We start from the raw sequence: 26,469 nt of genomic DNA on the forward strand, positions 1-26,469 counted from the left end.
AGCTTGCAAAAGCAAAGTGAACTTTATGTCCCAAAACAAAAAGCTGGCTGTGTTTGCATCCTGCAGCCCTGCTTTCCCCGTCCCACCCTGTAAAAGGCATTTGACGTGGGCCTCCTACGCTGCGTCGTGCCAGGCCCAGCTCCAGCCGAGGAGCACGCTGCCAGAGGGAAAATGCCAGGGCAGCTCCAGCACTTGCTACACGCAGTTGCTTTCTTGGCTTCTTTAGGTGAAAGCCTGAACTAAAGCATCAGCTTTTTGTTTTGTTGTCCCTGGTCTTCTTTTTAAAACTATTTTTCCACTTGTGTGTTGATGGTAGATTTCCTTGGAGTTCTGCACTTCAAATTTTGGCTTAAAAATACCACCCTACAAGAGAAATCAGCATTTCACCTTTTTAGTGGTGGATTTTATTGAAAATTGAAGTGAACTTGGTGCTAAGTAGGAACTGTAAGGTATACCCCTGGGAACATGCTTTTCTACTTGAGACTCCGGCTTGTGAAATAGCGAAGCAGTTCTAGCACTAGCTTTGTGCAAGCTGCTGTGTAGCAACCTGGCTTGCAAGGGAGCAGGTATTTCAAGGGTGAGTTATAACTATAACTTTCCAAAGAGGAAGCTGAAATGGGGCATCTAGGGAGGGAGGTTAAGTTGCTGTTGTCTTCCAATTGCTTCATGCTGTGTTACCTTCAGTATATCAAAATAATATTAGCGTTACATAACAGTACAAAACCAGGGTAAGACAGTATCATGGAAACATAAATGATACGATGTGTAAGCATGACTGGAATTTGTTCGTTTGATTTTTACAGGCGGTGTTTGGAGGCAGAGGAACTTTGCCAAATCTTTCTTACTTTAATTTTTTTTTTTTTTTTTTTACAGGAAGGAAGAAAAGGGTTAGTATTTCTTGTGTTAATTATTTGCCAGGATTTTGCTTTTCCAACTTGTTGGTACTTGGCATTCCATGGAATATCAATCAGCTGTCCGTAAACAAAGGCAGGCAGTATATATTCTTAAGTAATTCACAAAATAGTGGTTTTGCCAAATGGTTTTATGAAGGTGTATTTAGAGAAAGACCATGTAACTTCAGAAAAGCATTGTGTGCTTTGAAGCAGGATGTTATTTTTATATGAAATATATACAGTATATTTTTTTCTACAAGGGTTCAAGAGGCAGTTGAATGTTTGACTACTTTTAAAGTAAAAGAAAAAATAATTAAGACAGCTGTCCTGTGACTCTTTCAGAATTTTTGACTTGTGTTTTTGCCATGACAGCCACTCAACTAAGGTTAAAAGTCGTATTAATTTTAGCTTTGCTTTGCATTTCTACTGATGCCGACTTCTTTTGCAAAGTTACAGTGATTTATAAAAAAAAAAAACAAACCACAACTGCCTAGTTAGCAGTTGTCAGCAGTTAAGATAAAGAGTAAGCCTTTTGGCCTAGTTGTTTTTTAAATATTCCCCCACCTCAGTAAGGCCAAATCTCCAAATCCTTAAATGGGAGAGAGCTGTATGGAAGCCCTATTTACCACTTGATAGAAGTGCAAACGCATAATCCCACTGCATGCTGTCTGGATGCATACATCATTACCACCTGGGATGGGAAAATGGGATTCTTTTTCAGTGGAAGAGTGGGCTGCTGTGCCCTGCGTGATGCATCGGACCGTTCCGCAAGCTGGCGGGTGGGGGACAGCAGGGAGGAGCGGCTGGCTGGGCCGGCTGGGGGCACTGATGCCCAGAGGGACCAGGACAGGCTGGGGAGATGGGCCAACAGGAGCCTGGAGTATCTCGCACTGGAAGGGACCTCGTGCAGCTCTACACCGGGACGTCCCACCCCAGGCACCACCACTAAGGCCAACTGCCTCCAGGGCTGCATTAGGCAGAGCATTGCCAGCAGATCAAGGGAGGCGATGCTTCCCCTCTCCTCAGCACTGGAGAGACACAGCTGGAGGGCTGGCTCCAGTGCTGCATTTCCCAGTACAAGATACAGACTGACTGGAGGGAGCCCACCAAAGGGCTAAAAAGGTGATGAAAGGGTATTGGAGCATCCTACACGAGTAGAGCTGGGAGCGCTTAGCCTGGAGAAGGGGAGCTCAGGGTAGAGTTTATCCTTTGTGTGTAAACACCTGGTGGGGAGGGTGGCTCTTCTCAGTGGTACCCAGTGACAGGGCAAGGGGAAACCAGCACAAAGTGCAACACAGGAAGTACCATTTAGTCAGTGCAGTGAGGATGGTCTAGCACTGGCACAGGCTGCCTGGAATGTTTGTGGTGTCTCCATCCTTGGTCCTGTTTAAAACCTGACTGCACACAGCCTTAAGCGATCTGTTCTGGTTGACCGTGTTTTGAGCAGAGTTGGACTCTACAGTCTCCACAGGCCCCTTCCACTATCAACAGTTTTGTGTACCCTCCTCAGATGTACTTGGTAGGTAACTCGTTAAGGCACACTACCACTTCCCTTGTGTAGCTGGAGAAAAAAAACCAGCATCACTCCTGGAAGGCTGCAGAAGGGAGTTGGCAAGTGACCTCATAAATGCATGCAAAACCATAACTGGTGTTAACATTTCTATGTTCAGTGTGGCTGGCTGCCAAATTACTACTCACGGAGAGTTACTGTGTGTGTGAGGTGGTCCTGAACCCTTCATTAAAAATAATTACTACGTAATTGCTTTATCTAGTTGCTACAAGCACTGATTGCTTGTGCAATGAGAAAATTCAGCAAGGGCAGTGTACGGCGCTCTAGGTGACCAGGTAGCCTGTATGTCAGCTTCAGACAGCTCTTAGCAAGGTAGCAATGGAACTGAACCTGTTTTTCTGAGTGTAGATTAAAATGAAGGTGGCGAGTAGAGGAAACAAGGGTTAGGCTTCTTGAGATGCCTTCACGCGATTATCTTTCATACCAGTAACTTAAGCTACCAGACGAGCTCGCTCTGGAACTATCAATCAGGTGGGTTTGCCTGGGTCTCTTAGGCAACTCCACCTAACTATACCCCTGTTGCTGATATAGGTGCCGAGTTGCTGGACCCTTAGCTTTACCACTCTTCAGAACTGCGATTGAGTTGTTCCTGGGGTCAGGGTTCCACAGCTGCCGCTAAAATGGGTAGGTGGCCTTTGCTCAAATAGCTGTTTGGTTTCCTAAGGTCAGCACGATGTAGGCTTCTGCACTGGCTGTGGTATTTCTGCTCCTGAACCTTGCCACTTCCTTGGCTCCAGTTGGAGTGCTATTTCAAATACGTACCTGAGTGAAGGAAGGCAGAACATAAGCACGTAGACTTACACTGAGCTTGAGCCTTACTCCATCTTAAAAGGGTGCAGAGCTAGCTGCATCACCTGGCAAGTATTAAGAACCCAAGCAGAAGCTGTTGAGAAGTGCACCTGAATTAGCTCATCCTTATGCTGGACTGCAGTAATCATCTCTATCCTTGCTACAACTTGGATTAAGACCAGAACTCTGAGTATGTCCTTTCTCCTTCTCTTGTTCTACCCAAAAGAGCACCAATGGGAAGAAAGCAGAAGCTGCTTCTCCTAAGCTAATGATCTCTTTTAGAGAAAGCCTCGAGACTTAGCAATGCTTGCTGCAGCAAGAGAAAATGCAGGGGGACAGCTATAAGCACAGCCTAGGCAATCCTGGTAGGATAAGGCCCTTTCTAAGGGACTTGATTATGTGCTTAATACTGATGGTTGAGGCTAATTAACCTCCTTCTCCTCCCCCAACCCCCCCAGTCCCAAGATAAAACTCTTCCACTAATGCTTGAGTCTCTCGGGACTCCTACATATCTAGTTGAGATACTCCTGGGAGAAGAAAAAGTATCAGGAGTCTGAAAGGCAATTATCACAACTCTTTCCCCTTCCTTTCTATTCCCCTGAACTACCTATAAGTGGAAAGAAGCGTTTAAATGACATTTGTTTCCTCATCAGAAAGGCCAACAGAGAAGGAAAGTATTTGAAAGACTGTACAGCCATAACGAGTAGATTTGTCAGATCATCTCACTTCAGCAGGTGGCCCTTGGCTTAAATAAAAAAACCCAAAGAAGCAAACAGTTCTTGCACATTAAATTAGGATGAGCACAAGGCAAAGAAAGTTAGAGGACTGAGACCACTATGTACTCCCTGTAATATGGCATCTTTCAGAAACATAGATAGAAACGATAGGAAAAGTCATGAAAAAAACCCTAGCTGTTAAATCAGTAACAGATGGCCAAAGCAGTCTTATAGTTAATGGCTTGACCCACATTAGACAAAATTTTAAAATAATAATTAGAAAGATTGTAATGATAATGTAGGAGCTAATTCCAGTACACACGTTTTCCTGTCCACATAAAGGCATTTTATTGAGGTATAAACTTTGCAGAAGATGAGGTAACAATTTGCATAGGACTTACGCAAAACTTCACAATTGAAATTTACTTGGCATTAAGTACTGTATGTGGAGGGCTGATAATTCCTGCTTGTTAGTTCTTATCAGTGCACAGTTCTGTTAATGCTAGTGGTAGGACCATGGAGAAGGTACAGCAGTTTCAGGTAATGGAAACAGTCAGATTGAAAATACTTTCAGAGAAATGTTACAGCTTCTTTTGGTCTGAATTAGAGATTACCAAGACCAACAATGCTTGCTACAGTTTAAATTGAGCTTGCCCAATGCAAGAAAGAGGGGTGCTAATAGCAATGACAGTGAGGTGGGTGAATGTGGTTTTGTGGTTTTGGTGGTGTTTTGTGTTTTTGTTTTTTTAAGAAAGCTTTCTGAGTTATTGGAATAAAAAGCCCCTGGTTGTCAAGTTAGTACTTTGACTATGGCACTTGAGTTTTAAGTTCCCAGACTTTTTAAGGCTTAAAACATGGAAAGTCTTGGTAAAGATACATTCTTGCATTATTAGATGCTCCTCTTACATAAAAATAAGTTCACGCTCTATTTCCTTGATTTCAGACTTTAAGAAATTCTATCAATGTATCTTTAGTGTAGCTCCCTTGAAACTTGCAAAATAATTTCACTTTAGTCACAAAGAATATACAGAGTGTTACCTATGAAAAGTTCAGTTACTATTTGACATATAAAACATTCCTTGCTTGTGAATGTTAGTATTCTAAAACTTAGTAGCAATTCCTGCAGACAGTAAAAATCACGGTATCATTAGAACTATACTATAAAATGTACACAAGCATATATAAAAAATTAACCAGAGAAACATCAGTTGCCCATTGAAAGTCATTTTTCTAAACCAATTCAAAACTTTTATCAAAATACAAAACCAGCTTAAAAACAAACAAACAAACAAACAGCCTGAGGTAAGAGTTAAATGCAAATAGCAATCTTTTTTCTTAAAAAAAATAGCTATATTGAAATTCTAGGTACTTTAAAAGTTACTTACTGTTTACTAACAATTGTAAAGAGCACTTTAACTCATACAAAAGTACATAAACATTGTACAAAGATTCAAATTTAAAAAGTACAATACTGTACTTCTGTTTCATTTAAAAATATATAGTTATGACAATTCAAACTTTTACCATACAGTTGACTGGCTTTGGATTAGCTGCTACTACTGTTGGCCATGGAAGAGCCAGCTAATTCTGTGTGCTGCTGACTTTCAGCTGTGCTAGGACATAGTGTTTTACCATGTCCGTTTGCCTGAGTAAGTCGTTGGCTGTAAAACAAAATGTAGGCTTGAGCCTTGCGTACTTCTTCCATAGTGCACATGTTGAGTTTCGAATCATTGCAGTGTACCCAAAATCCTGCAGTGAAGAAATACACCAAAAAAAGTCATCAGGACACTGATTTGAAGTAACTGTGTTACACTTAATAACCAATCAGTGTTCAGTCCCATTCAAGGAGTTGTATGTGAACCCTATCTATGCTGTTTCAGGCCCAGATTAGCTTCCTCACATTTAGAAGAGTTTATAGCCAGAACACATTTAACAAGCCAATACAAAAATTGAACTGTTTTGCTCTACAGAACTGCAATTCTCATTCCAGGCAGTTCAGCTACAAGTGACTCCCCTTCTGCTTTTGAGAGAAGACAGTAAGCCTATCAGTTCAGAATTACAAATACCCCTCTCTCCCACACTCCTTATTTCACAGCTGATTCCTACCTCCTTCTGAATTGTAGCAGTAGGCAGTGTAGTGCCCTGAGCCAAATCCTTTCCCGTGATGCATTACCACAGCGGACAAGTCATAGATAAAGCAGTCAGGTAGGAGGGACTTGAGGGATTCTCTGCAGCAGTAAGGCTCCATGTTCAGCATCTGATCAAAATTAACGTGTATGCCGATCTTCTCACGATGATTGCGTCCTGACCACCTGGAAGGTTGTCAAATGAAAACTTATTTTTCTTTTTTTTTTTTTTTTTCCAAAGAAAGAAAGTGTTCTGAAATATGTTTTAACATAACAAATTTTATCATCACTGTTGTCTTTGTGCACAAGATCAATGCTAATTTGCATACTTCTTTTCTAGGCTTCCTCTTTCACTTCTGTATTTCAAGGCCTTTTAAAATGTGTCTATGGTAGCTACTATTCAGCCATAAAAGGTAACAAAAAATGTATTTAGAAATATATTAGCAACAAAAGGAGGTCCAAGGATAATCTCCATTCTTTATTGGAAGAGGGGGCTGGGGCGGGGACATGGGACATTGCCACAAAGGATATGGATAAGGCTGAGGTACTTAATGACTTTTTTGCCTTGTCTTTAATAGCAAGGCCAGTTACCCTCAGGGTACTCAGCCCCCTGAGCTAGAAGACAGGGACAAGGAGCAGAATGAAGTCCCCACAGTCCAGGAGGAAACAGTGACCTTCTGCTCCCCTTAGACACACACACCTCTATAGGGTCAGATGGGATCCACCTGAAGGTCTTTTCCAACCTAAATGATTTTATGATTCTCATCTTCTGAAACATCCATCTTAAGATCTGTGTTACAGTGACTGGGAAGTACTTTCCACATATTATTTGACCTCAAATGTATTTTCCAACCTAAATGATTGTAGGATATCCATCAGTATTTCTCATTTATTCTATCTCATTTTCAGTTTCCTTCGTATTGGGCACAGGCTAATGTGTGGACTAAGAGTTCACACAGATGAAGTCTCCACTTCCTAGCTCTCAAGCTAATGCATTAATATTAATGTATTTGGTTATATGAGAAAGTTCTGTCTGGCTATGTGAGACTTCCACTGAATACAATCTCGGTTTATACGTTAGTGACTATGAGCATTTACTCTACCTGAAGATAACACAAGATTAATTTTTACCAACGGAGTTCACAGCAAGATTAGTAGGTTTTGACTGAAAAGAAGGATGAAATAATTTTGCTATTAAAGTAGCAAGTGTATCCAAAAAGTCAATTCTCTACTTACAGTGTATCTTATTGGCATTTAAATTAAAGAAGAAAAAGAAGTTTCGAATAACTATTTCCATCCTACCAGTGAAAGGAAATTAAACTGATGCTGAAAAACACTGATCCCAAACAACAGAAGAGCAGAACTGAATGGGGCAGTTTGCAGTACTGTTTGCTGTGGTACTACTTACCTAAACCGTTTAAGGTGTAATCTGAGAACCTGAGGTAGTCGACACACCATAAGCTGCTTCTGAGCTTCTGTGAGTATAACTGGTTTAGAAGAAAACTTCCTTCGTTTTGCTGAGGCCAAACACACAGTTACACAACACAAATCTTGATAACAGCCTAACAGTATTTCAGTCTAAGATTTATGCACCAAATTTGTGCGGACCTGAATAGCTCTGGTTATGTGCCTCCTTAAAAAGGATATACTGAGAGCCATTTTGCAAGGATTATTTTATGATGTAAGTATGAAATACTTGTGGTCACTTAGGTTAGTCACCTTAATATAAAAAGCTGATGGGTTCTTCAGCTGGGAGTATCAGAATTGCTATTAGTGTGTGATCAGACTTTATCTAAGAGAAGCATCACACTTCAACACATCCTTTGAACAATTTAATCTTCTAGGTGGCAAGTAACAGCTGTCAAATGACCACATCGGGACATAAGAAGGACGACTTTGTTTGCAACATACTTCTAAGACTTTTAGTATTTTCTTCTGTACTTTCACTGTCAGCTTACTTTACATTTTACACAGAGAATGTATGCATGAGTACATACTGTCTTTACTCACTGTTGCACCGATCGCATGCATATATCTTTCCTTCCAAAGCTTCGGTTTCTGTAAACTTGGCCAGCATTTCTGTCAGCAGACATGGATACTGAGACGACATCTCCTTGCCGTTGCAGTGATACCTCTCAGGAAACTCCAAGGATAAGTCCCAAAAAGGTTCTATGGTATTTGATTTATTGTCACAGGCAAGACATGTAACCTGTAAAATGATATTTCATCAGTTGCTTACACTCAAAAACTTACTTTGCTAAAAGTACCGTAATAATAGCTTTTTAAAAAAAAAAAAAAATCCCCCTAGAGATAACTGATGCAACCAAAGACAAGACATAGTCATTTAACAGAAGAAATGGTACAGATAATTTCTTTTCTCTGAAGTAGCATGTCCAATACTGTTATCACATACAGGTATATTCTTAGAGAAACAAAAGCAGTGTCAGAATTGTCTGTCTGGGACTGTCCAAGAGAAAGCAGCTGGTGGAGTCTCAGGAGTCTTTTCTCCAAAAAGAAACACTCCAAAAATAAAATTCACATTAGAGAGAGAAACTAAAGTTTAGAAACAACAACAACAAAAAAACACCAAACAAAAAAAACAGCTGGGGGTTTTAAAGTCATATCCTTCTTACTTTGTAAGTCTTCCAGGGAAGCCTGGATTAGGAAGCATACTTCTTCAAAGAAAAATTAACAGGTAAAAATAATTTATTTCTTCTTTCAGTAAGTGGATCCATCGTCACACTAGGGAAAGGACAAGCAGTAAGACAACATAAATAAAATGTCAAGAAGTGAAGTGAGTCAACCTGGAAAATGCAGATAATACATCAGGGGACAATTATGATAACATCCAATATTTATGGAAATAAGTTAAAACCAGTAGCTCTCTAAGTTGGAATGACAACACACTAGGTGCTGATTCACAATGCAGTCTTCTAAAAGCCAGCTCAAGCTGCTTACAGAAGAGTGCCACATCATTTGAGTATTCTTCCAAAGGACCTCCACCCTTCCATGATCCATGTGGATTAATAACTTCTATTAGCAGCTGAACTTACGCAGTAGTGAAACTCCATTTAGACTGCAACAAGCATGGTTCATAAAGGCTATACAGAAATACCAGTAGATATCAAGTGTGTGTTTGAGACTAAAGATACACTCACCTTGGTATGTTCAATACAACAAAGTACAATACAATCCTGAAGATTAATTACCCATGTTTTCTACTGTTAATGTATTTATTGGCTTATAAGTTGCAGTTGACCACTAACTCAAGCAGCTCTAGCCTCACTGCTCTAGAAAAGATACATTCTGAAAATACACTGAATTTTAATTGGGCTTAGATAAGATGGCTTTGACAGAACTTCCATAAGCATCTAACATGTTCCCACCCCCTTCCCCAACAATTAAACTTCCCCACCAATAAGATTAAAGGAACTCAGAATTTTCATATAGAACCTACTATCAAGATACTGCTATTTATCAGCTCAGAAAAACAGCCAGGTGTGATGAGACACCACCATTCATGTTTTTTAAAGTAAATGGAATATCAAGTATTTCCTTAAGTTTGCACCACAAGGGTAAGTAATTCTAAACTAAATCTCTATAAACATGCTTCCTATTTAGGAAAATACCACAAGTTGTTTGGAACAACTAATACAAAGACGTAGTAATAAAGGAATGAAAAAATCCACAAGGAATCCAAATGTTATTTCACAGGCACGCCTTTGCGTTGCTGCTCTACATAAATTTGGTGTAGTTCTCTTCAGTTAGGTTAGTAAGCCCACACAAGTGTGACACTTGGTTTTGTTCGAGAGTTCCTTTATATTCCTCTACAAGTTTGCTGTTACACAGTTATTCACCCTGCTTTGACTGTTATTTCATGATCATTTATATAATGACAGACCTGTCACCTTATGGAATCTTCCTTCTAGGTGTTCTTGTGAGTAACTAGTATTTAATACATTCATTAGCTACAACAGCTTGTACATGATCTATGCATTAGCATATATGTATTTGTGCACCTGTACATGTTTAGCAGTGGAGTTAGGAAAGCTGGTAGCTGCTTTAAGTTCTAAGAAGAAGAAAATGCCACTGCCTTGTTCTTAGAAAACAAAACTTTGAACTTACATGGCAGAAAAGATAATCTTCTCCTTTAATTTACACTGACAGGAGCTTCTTTTGTAAGCGCTAACATCTGGCAGCATTTCAAAGCCACAAACTATTAGTAATTCAGAGCCAGAATCTAGACTTGGAGACAAAATAATATGTTTGGCCACAGTTCAAGCTAACTCCAGCATAAAAACAATATGACTAATAGAATTCTACTGTATAAATGGGTGATTTTGTTGGGCCAAAAGTTGATTTAATTGACAACTTAAGAATTTGTTGCACACGAACACACACTGAAGATTAAAGAGGTCAGGATGAATTGCATACATGAACTCAGTATGTACTTCTAATAATTTCTAACAAGTCTGAGGTTTAAAATTTAGCATGTAATGTTAATAGACTAGGTTATTTTCAAATCCTCTTTCCCAACTAGCTAATAAGTACTACCTCAAAGAAAAAGAAACAAATAATTGATCTAGCTTCTGATTTTTGCCTCTCAAAAAAACTAAAAAACCAATACTCTAATGCAATAGTGCTGCTTCTCATCATCATGCAACTGCAAGCAAAGCTGACCTGTGTTGACAAAATCCTGTACTGATATAGAGCTGCACTTATTTTCTCCAACTCAAGACAGTCCTCCTCACCCTGAGTCTGCAGGAGAGTTAAACTCTTTATTAAAGAGTTCAACTGGGATCTGCGTAATAGCCAAGTAACCTGCAGTATTCGGATACGCATACACCCAACTGTATCAGCCACTGTGTATAACTGCTCCTGTACGCTCACTCAGTGGTAAATGAGAGGCAAATCAGGGCTGGAACAATGGTTGGAAGTATTTTTCTTAGCCAGGCCTGAGCTCATAAATTGGGTTACTTAACAAGTAGGAGGATCCCTACCCTTCGGTGGAATCCATCTGCACTGGCCTGTGCAGCACAGGCTTTACAACACTCCCATCACTCCTCTTTTAGTTCTAAATGGCACTCCTTTATCTCACACTCCACTTCCATTCACAAAGTGCAACCCAGATTTTCTTCTTCATGAAGAGCACTGAAACTGTATAAACTGCTCAAAAGTTGAACAAGACGTGAGGTTGAACACACAAACTCACAGGGCTGGCAAAAACTTTTATACATCTCTCCAGTGTAGCTCTCTATGGTATGAGTATGAATAACAGTAATAGAAAACCTAGTCTGCTCTAGCAATCTGGTTAATGACGTGTATCTTTTTATGACTACATTTTACAAATTCCGAGTTTGATTTCACCTTCCCCATTATATTCCATAATTTCTATTTCAGGAAGCCTTAATGCTGTCCTTTGTAGCAAAGCTACATGAGAAGTTTACATTAGAGCAAAGAAAGTAAATTCCTGGGTTTAGCTAGTCTGAAATCTCTACCTTATGTTCTTCCCTGACCACCCTCTCATGCCTTGAAACATGGGTACTTATATACAATTGTTTGGTTAAAGCTCAGTATTCAATCATGGGCCAAAGGCCGGACTGAAAAGAGATGGATCAAATTGCTTGATTGAAGCTAAGCATGGAGACCACTTGCACAAGGATCATTGTGCCCACAATAATTTGATGGACAGCCACTGCCCTGGATGGCATTCAACCTAAATGCAGCCGAAGAAAATAGTTAACATTTTGCTACAGAAGAAGCCAATTCCATCATCAGCTGTTTTGCCTATTTTGCCTGCACTTGCATGGAAGAAAAACAACTGTTACTATCTCTGCTCTTAATTCTTTTTTGTTTGTTTTTTTTAAGAACAGCAAGATGGCCAGTCCCATTTTTGTGCTTTCACTACTACTTAAGTTTTCACCATGTGAAACATATATAGAAAGAGCAGTAATTGCATTTTTCCACAAAGTAATCCAAGTAGAAGGGGATTTCTAGGATACTGCTGTAATACAAAATTCTACATGACAGTCCATACTGTATTTCTGCAGTTATAAAAAAGCCCTAAACTTTGTAGTGATGAGTATACAGCATCATCACAGTTATCTGTATCTATTTAACAGAATAACATAAGCATAACCACAGCAAACCATGGTCTATGATTCAATGGCCTCTTGTAGATTAACTTAAAATGTCACCTTCATCTGGTTAGAAAGCAACTCGACAACCATTTTGTGGTTCATGCTACACATAAAAACAGCGACTAATACCAGAATACAGAAAACAGTACGCAGGTCACGGATTGGTTTAAGTGCACATTCTCCTATGACCTGCCTGAAGTTCTCATAGTTTTTAATAGTGTATTCAGTGGGACACTTAACACCCAGCTCTGCACAAGTCAGCTTCAGCATTCTCCCCCAAACCTTAACTCACAGCATACTACCCAAAACCAAAGGGTGTCAAACACTTCCCTTTCTCTCAGTCAATCTGTCCTGAAGTAGCGGTTAAGAAAGTAAACGGAGCAAGACTTGCAAGGGAAGGCAGCGCCTTTTAAAATTTTAAACATAGTTTACATCCTACAATGGTTAGAACCTACTTCACTCTCTGGGTCTTGACATACTCATTTCTCTGAGCGCTGCACACTTACTCTCCCAGGGTCCAGGGGGAGGCATTCTGCTCAGACTCCATCTTAAAAATGATCAGGAAGTAATCAAACCATTTGGGATTTTTTTAAGTATGCCTAGAGATACCAAAATTAGTTCTTACTAAGCATTTCTATAATATAATGGTGAATTATTGGGGAAAAGTCTCACAGCCCACAACAGGCTTGTCCTAAGAAGAAATGGTAACTAATCACAATTTATCTGTAGAGGAAACTTGTTACTAAATCAACATTGCCACTACTATGGCATGAGATTTTGCCAGCGTTAAGTATCTGCAATAGACCTGCTAAACTAGCTTTCTAGATCAGCTAGATTGCCTAGATCAGCTTTCACAAATACTTCATACTAGTTTCCCTGTCTCCCCCCTACCCGGTATAAATCATCCTGACAAAAATTTTAACACTGGTACAACTACACACATCAGAGTTACTGCTTATAAGATCTCTGCAGATACGCAGGACAATTCTCCGAAAGCATTTACCCTGGAAGCTAAAATCTGCTATTTCAATCTCTGGATTTTTACATATATACCTGCCCACTTCCTTGCTTAATATGGACAGAGTTTGAAATAAAGATACTTTAAAGATACTGTGCTATTTAGCTGGGACCAATTGAAAAAACACAAGCCAAAAAACTCTTGACAGAGAGAGCAGCTAACCTGCTTGAGCCCTTGAAGTGTACTTTGAAGATCTGTGGATCAGTGTAGATCAGTGTACCACATAACTTCATAGTGCAGTATCTTCTCCTTTCCCACTGAAGGACTGAGGACAGAAGATAGCGGGTACCTTCTACGAGTACAAACACTTGAGGGATTGAAAACAACTGGGACTTCAATAGATATATTGGCACCTGCTTACATTCCCAATGGGGTTGAGAGGGACAAGCCACTGCTCCAGATCTGTCTCCAAAAGCCCATGTTTACAAGATACTCCTTTGTCCAGTAAGTGCTACAGCACAACTTTCTCCAGGCAATCACTGGAGGAAGACTAGCATGTGAGAAAGGAAAAAGAGGGGAAGGGTTTTGTAGCTAGTTATGCTGTCTTTACTCCCCTTAGATGTACTGGGTATTGAAGTTTCAGTCTGTGTTGCAAAGCAAAAAGCTCTGATCCTAAAAAGGATATTGGAATAAAATTTAAAAAAAAATTAAAAAAAAAGTCAAGAAGCAATCCACTTGTGCTATTCCTGAAGTTACTTGTTACCTAGTCTAGTATCCATAAAGTAATAAAAGATTTCAAGTAGTAGGTGACAAATACTCACTTTAAATCAGCCAAGAACATAACAAAACAACAACTCATATAAAATGTGGAATTGTTTTGACATCGCCTTAAGCTTTTCCTAATTATCAAAAAATAATCTGTGTAAGATTCTCACACACCCAATTTTCTCCTTTCTTAATCTTATATCCTAAATTAGTGCTGAGCCAGGCAGCCACTGCAATAGCAAGAGACTGAAGGCAAACTCAGGATTATGACTTCAAGTTAAAATAGAAGAGCTAGAAGAATAGGGACAATGTTTTATTGCGCATGAAAGTAATGTGAAACCTAAGTAAACATACAGCTTATCTGCATTGTAAGTGATCCTCTGTGTACTGTATCAAGAGTAGTTCATAGTATTGCTGAGGTTTGAAGGTCAAGAAGACTGACTTCACTATGCTTAAGTACCTCACAGAATCAAGTACGTTCAACTGGCATCTTCAGTACAAAGGGACAGTAAGGATAATAATTTTTTTAGTGATCCTTAAGTGGAAGGCAACTGCGCACAGAAAGTAACTTCTCAATTCCCCTTATTCACTGAATTAAGATGTAGCTTATTAAATACTGTAGACTAAAATCCCATCCTGTTTTTAATGCAACAGGCTACAGCTCCAACAAACTTCTAGAGAGAAACTGTAATGCTGTTACAGCTTGTAGGTAGATAAAATTAAACCTACAGGGACAAAGCATACACTCCTTGCTTTTAATAAGTAACGTTGTCAACGATGTGATGACACAGCAAGAAGTATGTCACATTTTAATTCAGCCCTGCATGGATGTTTTCTTGCCTTTTTTGTTAACTGCACTATAGAACTTTGTGCCGGTTCTGACAAATGCCTAGTGAAATCATGATGCAGGCAGCTTATTGAGGAGAGAAAAGTAATAGCCTAATGAGAGTCTTTAAAACTTACCGTTCTATGTCCAAACACCAGGGACTGAATCATAAGATGACCTGAATACATTTTATCAAGGAAGAAATGTAAATCTTCAGGAGTTACCTTTTGCTTTTAATACTTACAATGTTCAAAAGTGCTAGTGAACACTTAAACTGAAACAAAAGAGTGGTGGAAGACAAAGGGAACGTTAGGAGATGAAGTGTTGGACATTGTCTGTGGAACTGCCCAATGAGCTAGGGAGGAATTACTACAGATAACAGCCTCAATGCTCTTTTCCTTGTTCCCCTCACTTGAGGCATTCATGTTCATCAAGGCTGTATTTTGCACACAGACATTAACCAGCTGCAGTAAAAGAAATATGTGTTGTAGTCACAGAAATCACAGGATAGCTCAAAACTGTTTAATTCCCTTTCAGTCTTACTTGATGACACTTGACTGAATTATCACTATTCCCCTCCCTGATTTCAGGAGGGTGGGAGGGTTTCTAGTCACAAGCCTCTTCACATAACAAACCTAAAAGCACGTAAAAGCGGTACTACTGAAATAATGCGTGTGCCTTCAAAACCTTGAAAATACTTCCAAAAAATTAGATCTCGTAAGAAGGCTTGGAATGCAACAAAACCTTGTCAGTATACTTAAGAATTACTTTGTTTTACTAACAAAGTTACTATTTTGGACAGGAACGTGATTTTCAAATAGAAAGCTTTAATGACATAATATACTAGACACTTTAGCACAACCCTGACACAAGATATATAAACTACCTTAAGGAAAGGAGGTATGCCAGCAGAAATGCTCTTACACTGGGCCAAATGGAAGGTAGAGGATTATCCGTTTTTTTTAGTTGATAAAACAGTTTCTTGTAGTTACACAAACCCTAAAATAACCTAAAAGCCAGCATATGCTGCAAACAACCCTGTTATCTCATGATAAAGTTTACAGTATCATAGCAGTAAACAATCCTACCTTTGTAAAAAACAACTTGGATTTCTAACTCCACATACTAAAACATTAAACTACAAATCAAAATAGAACAATAGCAACATCCACATTTTTGTTAATCTGTGTTAGAACTATGTCCTTTACCTGACATATCCATAAAATGCTTCTGTACTCCTTCATTAACGTGTGCATGCATACTAAAGATCAGTTCCTGGGGACCAAGACTTCCCCAACCTCTGTTCCTGCTGCAGTCTGGTCAGTTTTTAGATTAATTCAACAGAAACCAGCATTTGTTTGTTCAGTCAGTTCTCAGGCGTTTGTACATACACACGGTTGGGATATGCATAATAGTAAGTGGACACACTGAAGTACTTAACAGGAAGCCGAAAAGAAGAAAAAAGGAGAGCAGTCAGACAGAAAAAAGAAAAACAACAGTTGCCTTCATCCCACAAATTTAGTTCCTGTGCTGACAGAACCTTCTGTACCTTTATGTTGCAACAGAAAAGAAGTATTAGTATTCCTGTACACAGCATCATTACACGCAATTACTCCGTAGTAATGAATCTCAAATTCAAGCTATTTACTGAAATAATACCCTGCTTGGCAGCCATTACCTCATCAGTTTCCACTTAGACAAGATTTAACACCTTCCTTAACACTTTTTATCTAGTATCACCATAGTGATAAGCTATATACTTAAGACTGTAAATTCTTTATTCCTACAAATTAGTTGGTGCTTAATAGCAAAGACAGATATTTCTCAGTGCTTTAGAATACCAAATTTAAACTTTCATTTTTATCCAGTGACTCTTCTATTGAAAGTTTTATGAGTACCCAAATGACCTTTCTTCTGAAACCGTGTGTATTTAATCCTCCCCATGCCTCCTCAGTAGTTACAACTGTATTGACCTTCAGTATTATATTAAGGTATGCTAATTATATTAAGTATGCCTACCACTGGCCAGTATAAATCCATAACTACAAATCATTACATTAAAAAAATACTCATAAAACATACCTGACTTAATAGCTGTCCATGAAAGATGCTGTTAACCACGTTCAAAACATGTTTTATAAGTTTTCTTTGAGAAGCAGGGATGACAGCTGTGTATCTGGTTCCCGTAGCCTCCAGTTCCTGCTGCACTTTATCCAAAAGTTCACAGAGAAATTCCTGAGCATCTTGTTGGGCATATCCTCTGAAGGCTGGAATTAGTCTCCACACAGAATGAAGCATGGCAAAAGGAGACACCAGTGCCCATTTGCCAGACCACATAACTTGGAACAGAGTATGCAGCTCATGACAGAGAGAAATATGCTTTGAACTGGGCTCCCTGGGCTGAATAAGTTCCATACTTCTACTTTTTGATGCTCCTCCACTTAATCCAGAGGATAAACCAGGCCGCCTCACAGAAGATGATCCCTTTACTTTCTCTTGGCTCTCATTCACATGTAATGTTGAGGCAGCTATTGACAGGTGTTTCGATGAAGATCTGGTTTTATCATTGGTTGCTGTTGCCAGCAGTTCCTGAGTTTGGTTGAGGTCAAGCTTTAAAAAGCATTCTCGAAAAATAAGTAAGTGACTTAATACCTGCAGGACAGAATTCATATAGCATGTATTTCCCAGGTTTCTCAGTCCTGTTACCCCAGGAGTCACTGTGGGCCTTCGTTTAATTGGAGAGTCACTTATTTTTTTCAATCTTACTTCATTTGAGGTATACGTTTCTTTCAACTCTGCCACAGATTCCATGTTCTGAGATGGTTTTTGCAGACAGGGTGCTGTTTGGGAGGACATTCTAATCTGATTTTGCAGACGACTGCTCTTTCTTGGAGGCATCTTTTCCATCTCTGCTTTCAACTCACGCTTTCGTTCTTGTCTTCTCTTCCTAGCTTTGTCCCTTCTTTCTTCTGCTTCTTCCCTACGTCCTTCTTCCAAAATCTTTTTTCCAGTAGGTGTCAACTCAAACCATGATCTGAATATTCTTCCCAGGGATGCACGCCGTCGGTGCCAAAGAGCTGTGAACATACGATCTTCATTCCGAAGCAAGGCTTGGGCACCACCATGTGAAAGGTAAGAATCATCACTTGTGCCCATAGAACGCAAAGTCCTTCCACTTCGAGTAGTGCACTCATAGTTTTGACTTTTGATTGCACTTAACGTACTTCGCAACAGTTTTAGATCACCAGTTGCATTATCATTAAGAACATAATCATCACAGAGATAACAGAAAACATACAGCTCGTTTACTTCCAATGCCACTGGATGACTGCTCTCCTGAAAGTGCTTTAGTGCATGTTCTTCAATGTATCTTCCACATGCCACATACGAGCAGCTGAGGCATGCCCACACAGATTCGGTAGTATTGCAGTCCATGCAATGCCATTTCTGAGGATTGAGAATGGAGTGATCTTGGGCCAGACGCAGACGTCCTATGTGCTTACATTTATCCATTGTTAGAACTGAACTTGCAGAGATACACTGGCAAAACACATCATCCAAACTATTCGCTGTCCGTATTTCAATCTGCAACTAAAAAAAAGAAGTCATAAATTACAGTGCATAAATACCCAAGTGCATCACTTTTACAGGTATCAAGAGTATACCAAACTCATACTTGAGGCCAAGATCATGATTGCCATCCAATTAAGTGTCACCAAACACATAAAGGCAGTCAGTTACGTGGGGGCACAATCAACATCATCATCAACTGCAGTTCGACCTTCAGACTAAATGGTCTCAATCTCACTGTGATCCCAGTACCTTCGGACTCAGGACTGAAACATACTAGCCACACTTCAGATGAGGCCTGTTCTTTTCAGGGCACCCATTAAATTACAAGACACTGTTAAAGAGTTTGGATACAAACACAACTTAAAATGGGACAAGTTGCCAGTGAAGCTGCAGGTGTCCCATCCCAGGAAGCACTCAAGGTCAGGTTGGATAAGCTTTGAGCAACCTGATCTAGTGCAAGGAGGGCTGCCCGTGGCAGGGGGCTTGGACTCGAGGATCTTTGAAGGCCCCTTCCAACTCAAACCGTTCTGTGAGACTATGGCTATAAACTGCTCCTACTAATTCTTTTCCTAAGCATAAGTGCAATAAAGTGCAGAAGTACAAAGTTCGCTTAAATTTATTATGTTTACACAGTGCCAACAGTTCAGACAAATGAGGCTTTACACAATTCAAACCCTTAATTAAACCACACCTTTAATTAAATCACTGCACCTTTGTGCTCAGGCAAGCCCATAATACCAATGCTCTCTACAATCATGTATCTTCAATAAGGACATTTTAACATGTCATCCTAACACCTCTGAAAGCAAAAGTGTGACCTAAAAAGCAAAACTTGCTTTCTTCATAAGACAGAAATACCATTAGGTATCTACCTCAGTTGCTGTAAACTTTATAAAAACCTGCATTTTGAATGATCTTTCTAATCCATGTCTTCAAAAAATTATTTAAAAATTTGGCCAACACTGGCTTGCATCTTTTAATAAGTTTATGTGGTAGCATTTACTTGCTCAAAGCTGCTGTATTTGCTTTGTCCTATAAGGTGCGTTTACCTAAAACAAACAGGCAGGCTCTGCCTAACAAGAATTAAAGAGACAGTGATTCATTCTTTGTTTTTGCCATCTTTCGACTATCTCTAGAGAGAAACCATGTATCAGGAAGTTATTGTATTTGATCTGGGATGTTCGTACCACGATGTCACTAGCTAAAGAGCTAAACAGCACATGGCACCAGTATCATTATGCACAGCATTTGCCAGATGAAACGATTAATTCATCTGAGGGGTACCAAGGGTTTGTAAAATATCCAGGCTATGCCAATTAAGACAAGTTGCACCGTTAAAAATGCATGCAGATTGTAGACCTGACCTAGGCTCTAAATTATCAAGGTCCAGGATTCTGTTTTACAGATAAGTAAACCACATCACAAAAATACTGAGTGATTCAGACAACTCTGGATAGAACCCAAAACATTATATTCCCGCTATCATCCTTAAATATACTAATATTTCTCCATTTTTACAATTCAGAAATACACAATAATAGGTTACTCAACTTAGAACAGATGTCTAGGTCAGAATAAGCATTAGACTGAGGGAATCCTAACGTACAATGCCATGACACTGCTAAGGGAGGGAAACAGGTAAAAAGTTGCAGCTAGATAGGAAAAGAACCTTTAATTTTCATTTGGTACTTAGATAAAAACTGTAGTTAAAAGATTTAACAAAAAATTGCTTTTGTTTGCTTAATTGGCCCACAGCTACTGCCTTTTAAAATGTTACAATATAGACACCAGCATAAGAGCCATAATAACTCTAAAGCACATAATCAGCACCAAGCACTGCAACACGCTGTTAGGTGTTACTCTGCAATACAGAAAAGGTTGAGCCAGCTGTAGTGAAACTAATAAATTATACAGTTTTACATACCTATATAAATCGTTCTCATTCAGTTTTATCTAAGACTTGTCTCTAGTCCGTACTCTCTGACTACACTGAAGAATTTCAGGAACCATGACGTCTAGGTACCCATTCAGTTTCCCAGGTTAAGTACCATTCACAAGTGTATTACAGGAGATCCAGATCCCTTGTGTGCTAGGGTCAACAGATCACACAAATAACAGCTTGATGAGCTTGCTATCATCCACAAAATTCTTTCCTTCTAAAAGGTAGTCTATCGGTAGGCTGCTAATGAGATCCTTTTACAAATAGCTTTGCTTACCAAGTTTGGTTTTTAGTCTCTACAATCACTGCTAGAGCTATCCCATGTCCTCTTCTAGTCTGACAACCTGTTTTCCCCCAAGAAAACTGAGCTTTTCTAGCACTTGATAAAATTCACATAAATTTCAGAGTTGAACTATGTATGTTAATCCTTCCTGGACTATTAAAGTAATATCTAAAGTGTGCTGCAAGAATTAAATATAGTAGAGAGGATTTTAAGAGACAAGACTCATCTTTGTGTTTTTGGGCTAACAGAAATAGATTGTCCTGCATAATGTATTAGTAACGGTCCTTTCCAGCAGGCCAGAAAAGAAAACTAAACCCTGCCTTCCCACAGGGCTGTCACACACAGCAATGCTGTCAGTCAGAGGAGTCTGACAGGTCAACCCTTTCTGGTTTTGTTAAAATCACTGTGTAAACACTGTGCCCTATTTAACCCTTATTTTTAATAATATATGGTCAGAAAATGTGGGTTTCTCTATTTTAAAAATATTATCAAAAGTGAAACTACTTACATGCCTCAATGTAAGCAGATACTGGACTGAGGACAAAACAGCCTGCTGATTTCAGGACGACCACTGTGTAAACCAGGGTTGCACAATCAAGCTCTTCATGCAAAAGCAACACGATTCTACGAAAGCACAAGATCAGCGGCTTGAAGAAAAAAAACTAAAACCCCAGCTCCCCCACCAACAACCAAGCCAGCATGACATTTTCCCACCTACGTCGTGTGGAGAAAAGGAGATGAGGTGGAAGGGGGGAGGGGGAGGAAAATCATTGACATGGGAGAAGTCTTTCTTTGAAGAAATCAAAACGCAGAGTTTGGTCAAAAAGACAGAAATATCTGAAAAGTCTTTGAAAAAGCTAGAATTACAAAACTGAGACCAAGAAAGTTTCAGCTGAACGTCAAGCAGCATGATGACAGTTCAAATGTTTTAAGATGTGGAGTACTGAAGGACTGAGACTGACTACATCGAGTCACAAAATCTAAAAACTTTACCTTAGAACCAAGACTTGTTAACTAGAATAGCTCAGGGAAAAAACAGGGGTGAGGTGACAGATAATGGTGGAAGAAACCTAAAAAATACTGCACAGTCATTCCCATGCCTAGAAGAAAGCTGCAGCCAGAATAAAATAGTACAAGCAAATACTCTAATGTTAAATTTCCCTGAAGAAAGTTATTCAGCGCTAGTTTATGCATTCTTCTCTCCCGAGATTCAGTTCTGTGCACACACACAAAGAAACTGTGAATTAGTTGACCAGCACTTCAGAGATCAAGCCCCCCTGTGTTCTTAGCACAGACCTGAGCAGAAGTGGTAAGCAAAATAACGAGTACCAACACACAGAATAGCACCACTGGAAGCATTAAGTTGTCTGGTAAAAAGAAACACAAAAGTATATTTTTCTGCACCAAAATTTCACAAGTTAGAAATAGAGGTATATGGAATAGCTCTGCTTTTTTTTTTTTTTTTTTTTCATTGAAACACATTTCAACTTTATTGGCATACTCATTTCTTCAGTCTCACTAAAGAATGGCTGGTAAAATGTACATTCTGGGGTTACACATGAGCTGAAAAAGTACTTGATGTCAAAAAACCCCATCCAACTTAGTCAGGAAAATGGCTGGGTTTCTTCCATTTGTGTTCCATGTAAACAAGAAATTAAGATTCATCTTCACAGCTAGTACATTTTAAAATTGTAACTCTAAACATAAACGAAAGGAAACTTTTTCCATTAGTGACGACTTTGTCCCTTAGTCACGACTTTTGTAATTAATTGTTTGGCAAGTAAATGAAAAATCAGTTTATCTCAAGCGTTGAACTAGAAATGCAATACAGTTTTACTAATATATAAGTATGTGTGTGTCCGTGTGTGCGTATGCTTGTCTGTGTGCCTGTGTTTACACCCCCATGTGCCCTATTAATATGCTGGTTTTTACATCAGATGACATTTTACCAATTGATTTTCGTCAGGTTCAGAGTACTTGAAAAACCAGCAATCACGGGTACTTGAACAACTGAAAGTTCTAGATAACAAGTCTGCTAAATACCAGGCATATGTACTGCTTTCTTACACAGTTCCTTTTTTAAAGACAGCATCCCAACAAAACACTGATGTGCACAGCTTCAAGCTGCGGTACAGTCCTGCGGGCATAGCAGTTAAGACTTAAAAATCAAAGCAGCACTTCAAAAGGAAGTTTTGTAAATTATTTCCAATGTTTAACAGTACAGCCTTTCACAAGAAAGGCCTCAGCCTCCTTTCTTTGGAGCCATACAGATCGTCACCTAACTTTTTTCTCCTTTTTCTCCCGCCAGCTAAGGAATGTATATACACTATGCTGCCTAGAAGTAGTCATTTACACCAGGACACCGGCACAGCATTACACTCTATGTCTCTTGCTGCAAATAACCGGTCGTTCCCAGCAGCTGAGAACTCAAGGTAAACAAATAGTTCAGATCGAAGCACTTTCACAGAAGCATGAAAACCACCGCATTTCTAATTAGTCTGGATTTACACTTGACGGTTCTATCCATTTAGAAAAATAAGCATCCCCGACCGCTCTGACAGCCGCTCGGACGCCGCCCGGCCCCTGTTCTGACAGCCCGCGCACGCACAGCCGCTCCAGCCGAGCTGACCCGGCGCTCGACGCCGCAGCCCGAGCCTGCCCGCGGCCGCTTCGGCAGGACGGTCCGGCGCTCCCCAGCGCCCCGCGACATGGCGCGACTCCGCGCCTCTCGCCGACGAGCGGCACGGGCCGCAGGAGCCCCGCGGGACCGGCCCGGCGGCGCGGCTCACCGCCGCCCCCTCCTCCTGCCCCCGGTCTCCCTTACCTCGACGCCCTCCCGACCCCGCCGGGACGGGTGAGAGGCCCGGGCCCCACGCAGGAGCGCGGCGGGGAGGCGGCAGGACGTCTCCTGCCGGCAGGGGAGGACGGTCCCGGGCGCGCCGCTCCCCCGCCGCAGCCCCCTCGCTCCCGCCCCGGCGGCTCTCCTGGCCCCACGCCGTGCCCGGTTCGCCCCCGCGGCGACGGGCGCCCCCTCCTCAGGTATCCCAGCGCGGGCACCGCGCCGCCGCGACCGCCCCTCCCCGGGGCAAAGAGTGCCACCACCACCCCCCGCCCTGCCCCGGCCACCTGCCCCGCCGGGCGGCGGGGTCGCGGAGCCGCCATCCCGCTCCCGCCGGCCGCCCCCGCACGCACCCGTCACCCGCCGCTGCCGCCATCTTGGGCGCCCCGAGCCACAGCCTCCTCGGAGCGGCCCCTCGGCGACGTCAGCGCCGCGCGGCGGCCGCCCCCCCACCCCACACCCCCCCCGGCCCGCCGCGGGATCCCCGCGCCCGCCGCCCCTCAGCCGCTGCCGCTCGCCCACGGGTGGGCAGCGGGCGTCGGGGGAGGGCCCGCGGGCAAACAAGCGGCGTCGAGCTTGCGGGGCAGCGGCCACCAGGCACCCCCCGCGGCCGCCCCGCCCCGCCGCCCCGCACCCACCTGCCGAGCGCGGGGCGGGAAGGGCCGATCGCCATGTGCCGGCGGCGGGTCTGTCACCAGATTTGTAGTGGCAACACAAGTCCTTCCCACGTCTCCTCCCACCTCCCCCGGCCGCCCCCGCCCGCCGCCGGGCCAAGCGGGCCGGTCCCGCGGGGCCGGGCGCAGGAAGGCGGGCGGGGAGTGGAGGGGCTGCCGCCCCGGGGTCGGGGCTGAGGCGGGCGGGCGTCGGAGCCGGGTCCCGAGGCACCGAGGGCTGCTCCTGCCACGGCCTGTCCCCGCAGGGCACCTTGTTTTCCGTCAGGCGGGTCTGCACCCAACCGGGAGACGCGGCGTCCCGGGCTTCCCCGGCGGGTTTCCTTATTTTCCTTCCTACGTTTCACTCTTGTTTTATCCTCGGCGGCGTCGCCCTTGTTCGGCCGGAGCGGGCCCTCCGCCCGCATTTCCCCAAGCGGGCGGCGGCCAGCGCTGCGCCCCGGGCCGGGCCGGGCTCGCAGGTGCTTCCCGGAGCCGTGCCTGGCCTGGGCGCTGCCTGCCCGGACGCGAGGGGCGTCCAAAACACCGTGCAGGGGACGGAGAGACTCCTTCACATCTCCCTGTGCCTATTGCTTGTGGAAACTCCTGCCAGGCAGCTCACACACACACACAAAAAGCTCTTACCAGGCCCCTGTTACCTACCCATCGGGTACTTTTCCAGCTTCAGGTTTCATTACAGAAAGTTAAATAGGCAAAAACAGTTTCTGAAAAGCAGCCAGCTCTTTTTAGCTGCTTTCCAGTTCTGCTTGTCCTGAATTGAGCTAACTCAGAGTCACGCATGCCTCCTGCTCTGCCCTGGGACGTGCTGGGCAGCCGTGCACAGGCTGCACGTTGTCCAGAGAAAACTTCCTCCTGATGGGGCCGAGATCACTTTTTGCACCCAAGCTGAATCGGGTTGGTTTTTATTTTAGGTGAACCTGCCCAGAAAGTTGGTGCCTGGTGCTGCTAGCAGTTGCAGAACGTGGTCATGGTGTGTGTGCATGTGCGTGCTGCAGCTTAGCCACGATAAACAAGCAGTGGTTTGATGCAGAATGTGAGCGCTACAGATCACACCACTCATTTTCGATCCATCATGCATCAGGCTGTTTTCATGACGGCATCAAAACCTCCTCGCACATCTGTTTCTGCGTTTCTAATTGTGTCATCACAGCAAATGTGTTTCAGTTTAAAACCTGAAATCTAGAGGCCCCAGTTGTCTCTCTTCTCCTCCAGTGGTGCTTTCCAGTTCTTGCTGTTTCTAATGAGGCTGCTGAGATGGCGTTAGCAGGATGTGGCCAAGAGAGGCAATTCAGCTTTTCTTCAGGTTCACTTTATCACGGTGCTTTCAGAAGCTCATAAAAAGAGTGTATAGATAAAGTAAATTTACTAAGCTTCTCTCCTGATTCCAGTGTGTTTCTAACTTGTAACTTTAAAGTGAGGAATACTGTTGCCTAATCAAAATATTTATGAAAGCTGTTCGTACACAGTGATTCCATGTGTTTGCACATCCCTCTTAGGTGTTTTTAAGACAACCTTAGCAATTTCCAAATAGCTGTATTTATTTTTGCCAAGTTACTACCTCCATCTTTAACAGCAGCAGTATTTTCTTCAGTCATAGTTGGCAAACTGACCCTCCCGTAGTGCTGTCTCTGGAATCCTCTTACAATATTCTCACGCTCAATATCTAAATCCAGTTCTGTGTGCATGTCTGTCTGTTGGTTAAAAGCGGCTGTTGGATCTGCTTTTGAGACCGATCTGACTCCCATCCCTACTGTAACCTCATCAGCTGCATTTGCAGACTGCTTTCACCTGAGCTCCTCAGCCCCTCTAAGGCTCTACAGGGGGAGAGCCCAAGCTCCTGGTGCCTCTGCACACGCTGGAGGTCTTGTCCGTGTGGTCCGTGTGGATGAAGTCTAGGTGAGGCTCAGGGAACTACCATTCAGGGCACCGAGAAATAGTTAATCCCAAATCCTGGTTTTCCTAAGCATCCAGGACAGACTTTGATCCTGGGCAGCTGGCAGGAGGGCTAGGGCCTGCAATGTAAATGGGAAATGGTGGCTCTCAGCCATGCATAAGCTTCACTCCAGAGCTGATTATTCACTCAGATACAGCCTGAGGCCTTGTCACCAATCCCCTTTATGCCCTAAACGGCCACTTGTAGCAGCCATTCCCGAAGTGATTACCATCCTGAGAAATTCGTGCTTAGTTACTATTTTTGATTTTGCTAGCCTATAATTTCTGTAATGCACAGTGCTACCCCTTTCTCTTTCACCAAATAGCCCCTATCTTTCAAAACTCTGTTCTAGTGATAACAGAGATTTGCTGTGTCTCTGCTATCTCTGCAATATCTGATTTAACACAGAATAGATAAAGGTCCTTTTTTTTGTGGGGGGGCGGGTGGG

General features: G+C 42.1%; 1 protein-coding gene across 8 annotated transcripts; it reads right to left on the reverse strand.

Annotated features, from left to right (window-relative positions):
- Positions 1–4,291: 4,291 nt before the first annotated feature.
- On the reverse strand, positions 4,292–26,469 carry USP44 (ubiquitin specific peptidase 44). Of its 8 annotated transcripts, none has more exons than XM_080392629.1 (7): positions 24,056–26,468; positions 21,087–21,202; positions 16,866–18,374; positions 8,105–8,303; positions 7,503–7,611; positions 6,075–6,280; positions 4,292–5,717 (listed from the first exon to the last, which is right to left on the reverse strand). In XM_080392629.1, exons 3-7 carry the CDS (start codon positions 18,294–18,296, stop codon positions 5,515–5,517), a joined length of 2,148 nt encoding a protein of 715 aa, XP_080248755.1. In that variant the 5' UTR covers positions 18,297–18,374; positions 21,087–21,202; positions 24,056–26,468; the 3' UTR covers positions 4,292–5,514. The 8 variants fall into 8 exon arrangements, with proteins under 8 accessions (XP_080248755.1, XP_080248754.1, XP_080248758.1 ...); XM_080392628.1 differs by lacking the exon at positions 24,056–26,468 and adding an exon at positions 23,771–24,015; XM_080392632.1 differs by lacking the exon at positions 21,087–21,202 and having other exon boundaries at positions 16,866–18,368; positions 24,056–26,469.

The sequence above is a fragment of the Falco punctatus genome (assembly GCF_963210335.1).
Source record: "Falco punctatus genome assembly, chromosome: 6".
Lineage (NCBI taxonomy): Eukaryota > Metazoa > Chordata > Aves > Falconiformes > Falconidae > Falco > Falco punctatus.

What these genes read in the sequence shown, in the direction of transcription:
- USP44 (XM_080392632.1), bottom strand. Translation starts at nt 18,296, where the DNA reads ATGGATAAATGTAAGCACATAGGACGTCTGCGTCTGGCCCAAGATCAC. An exon ending in TGCATGCGATCGGTGCAACA is followed by an intron (nt 7,612 to 8,104) that starts GTGAGTAAAGAC and finishes GTTTGGCCTCAG; the next exon opens with CAAAACGAAGGAAGTTTTCT. An exon ending in TTACACCTTAAACGGTTTAG is followed by an intron (nt 6,281 to 7,502) that starts GTAAGTAGTACC and finishes ACAACCTTCCAG; the next exon opens with GTGGTCAGGACGCAATCATC.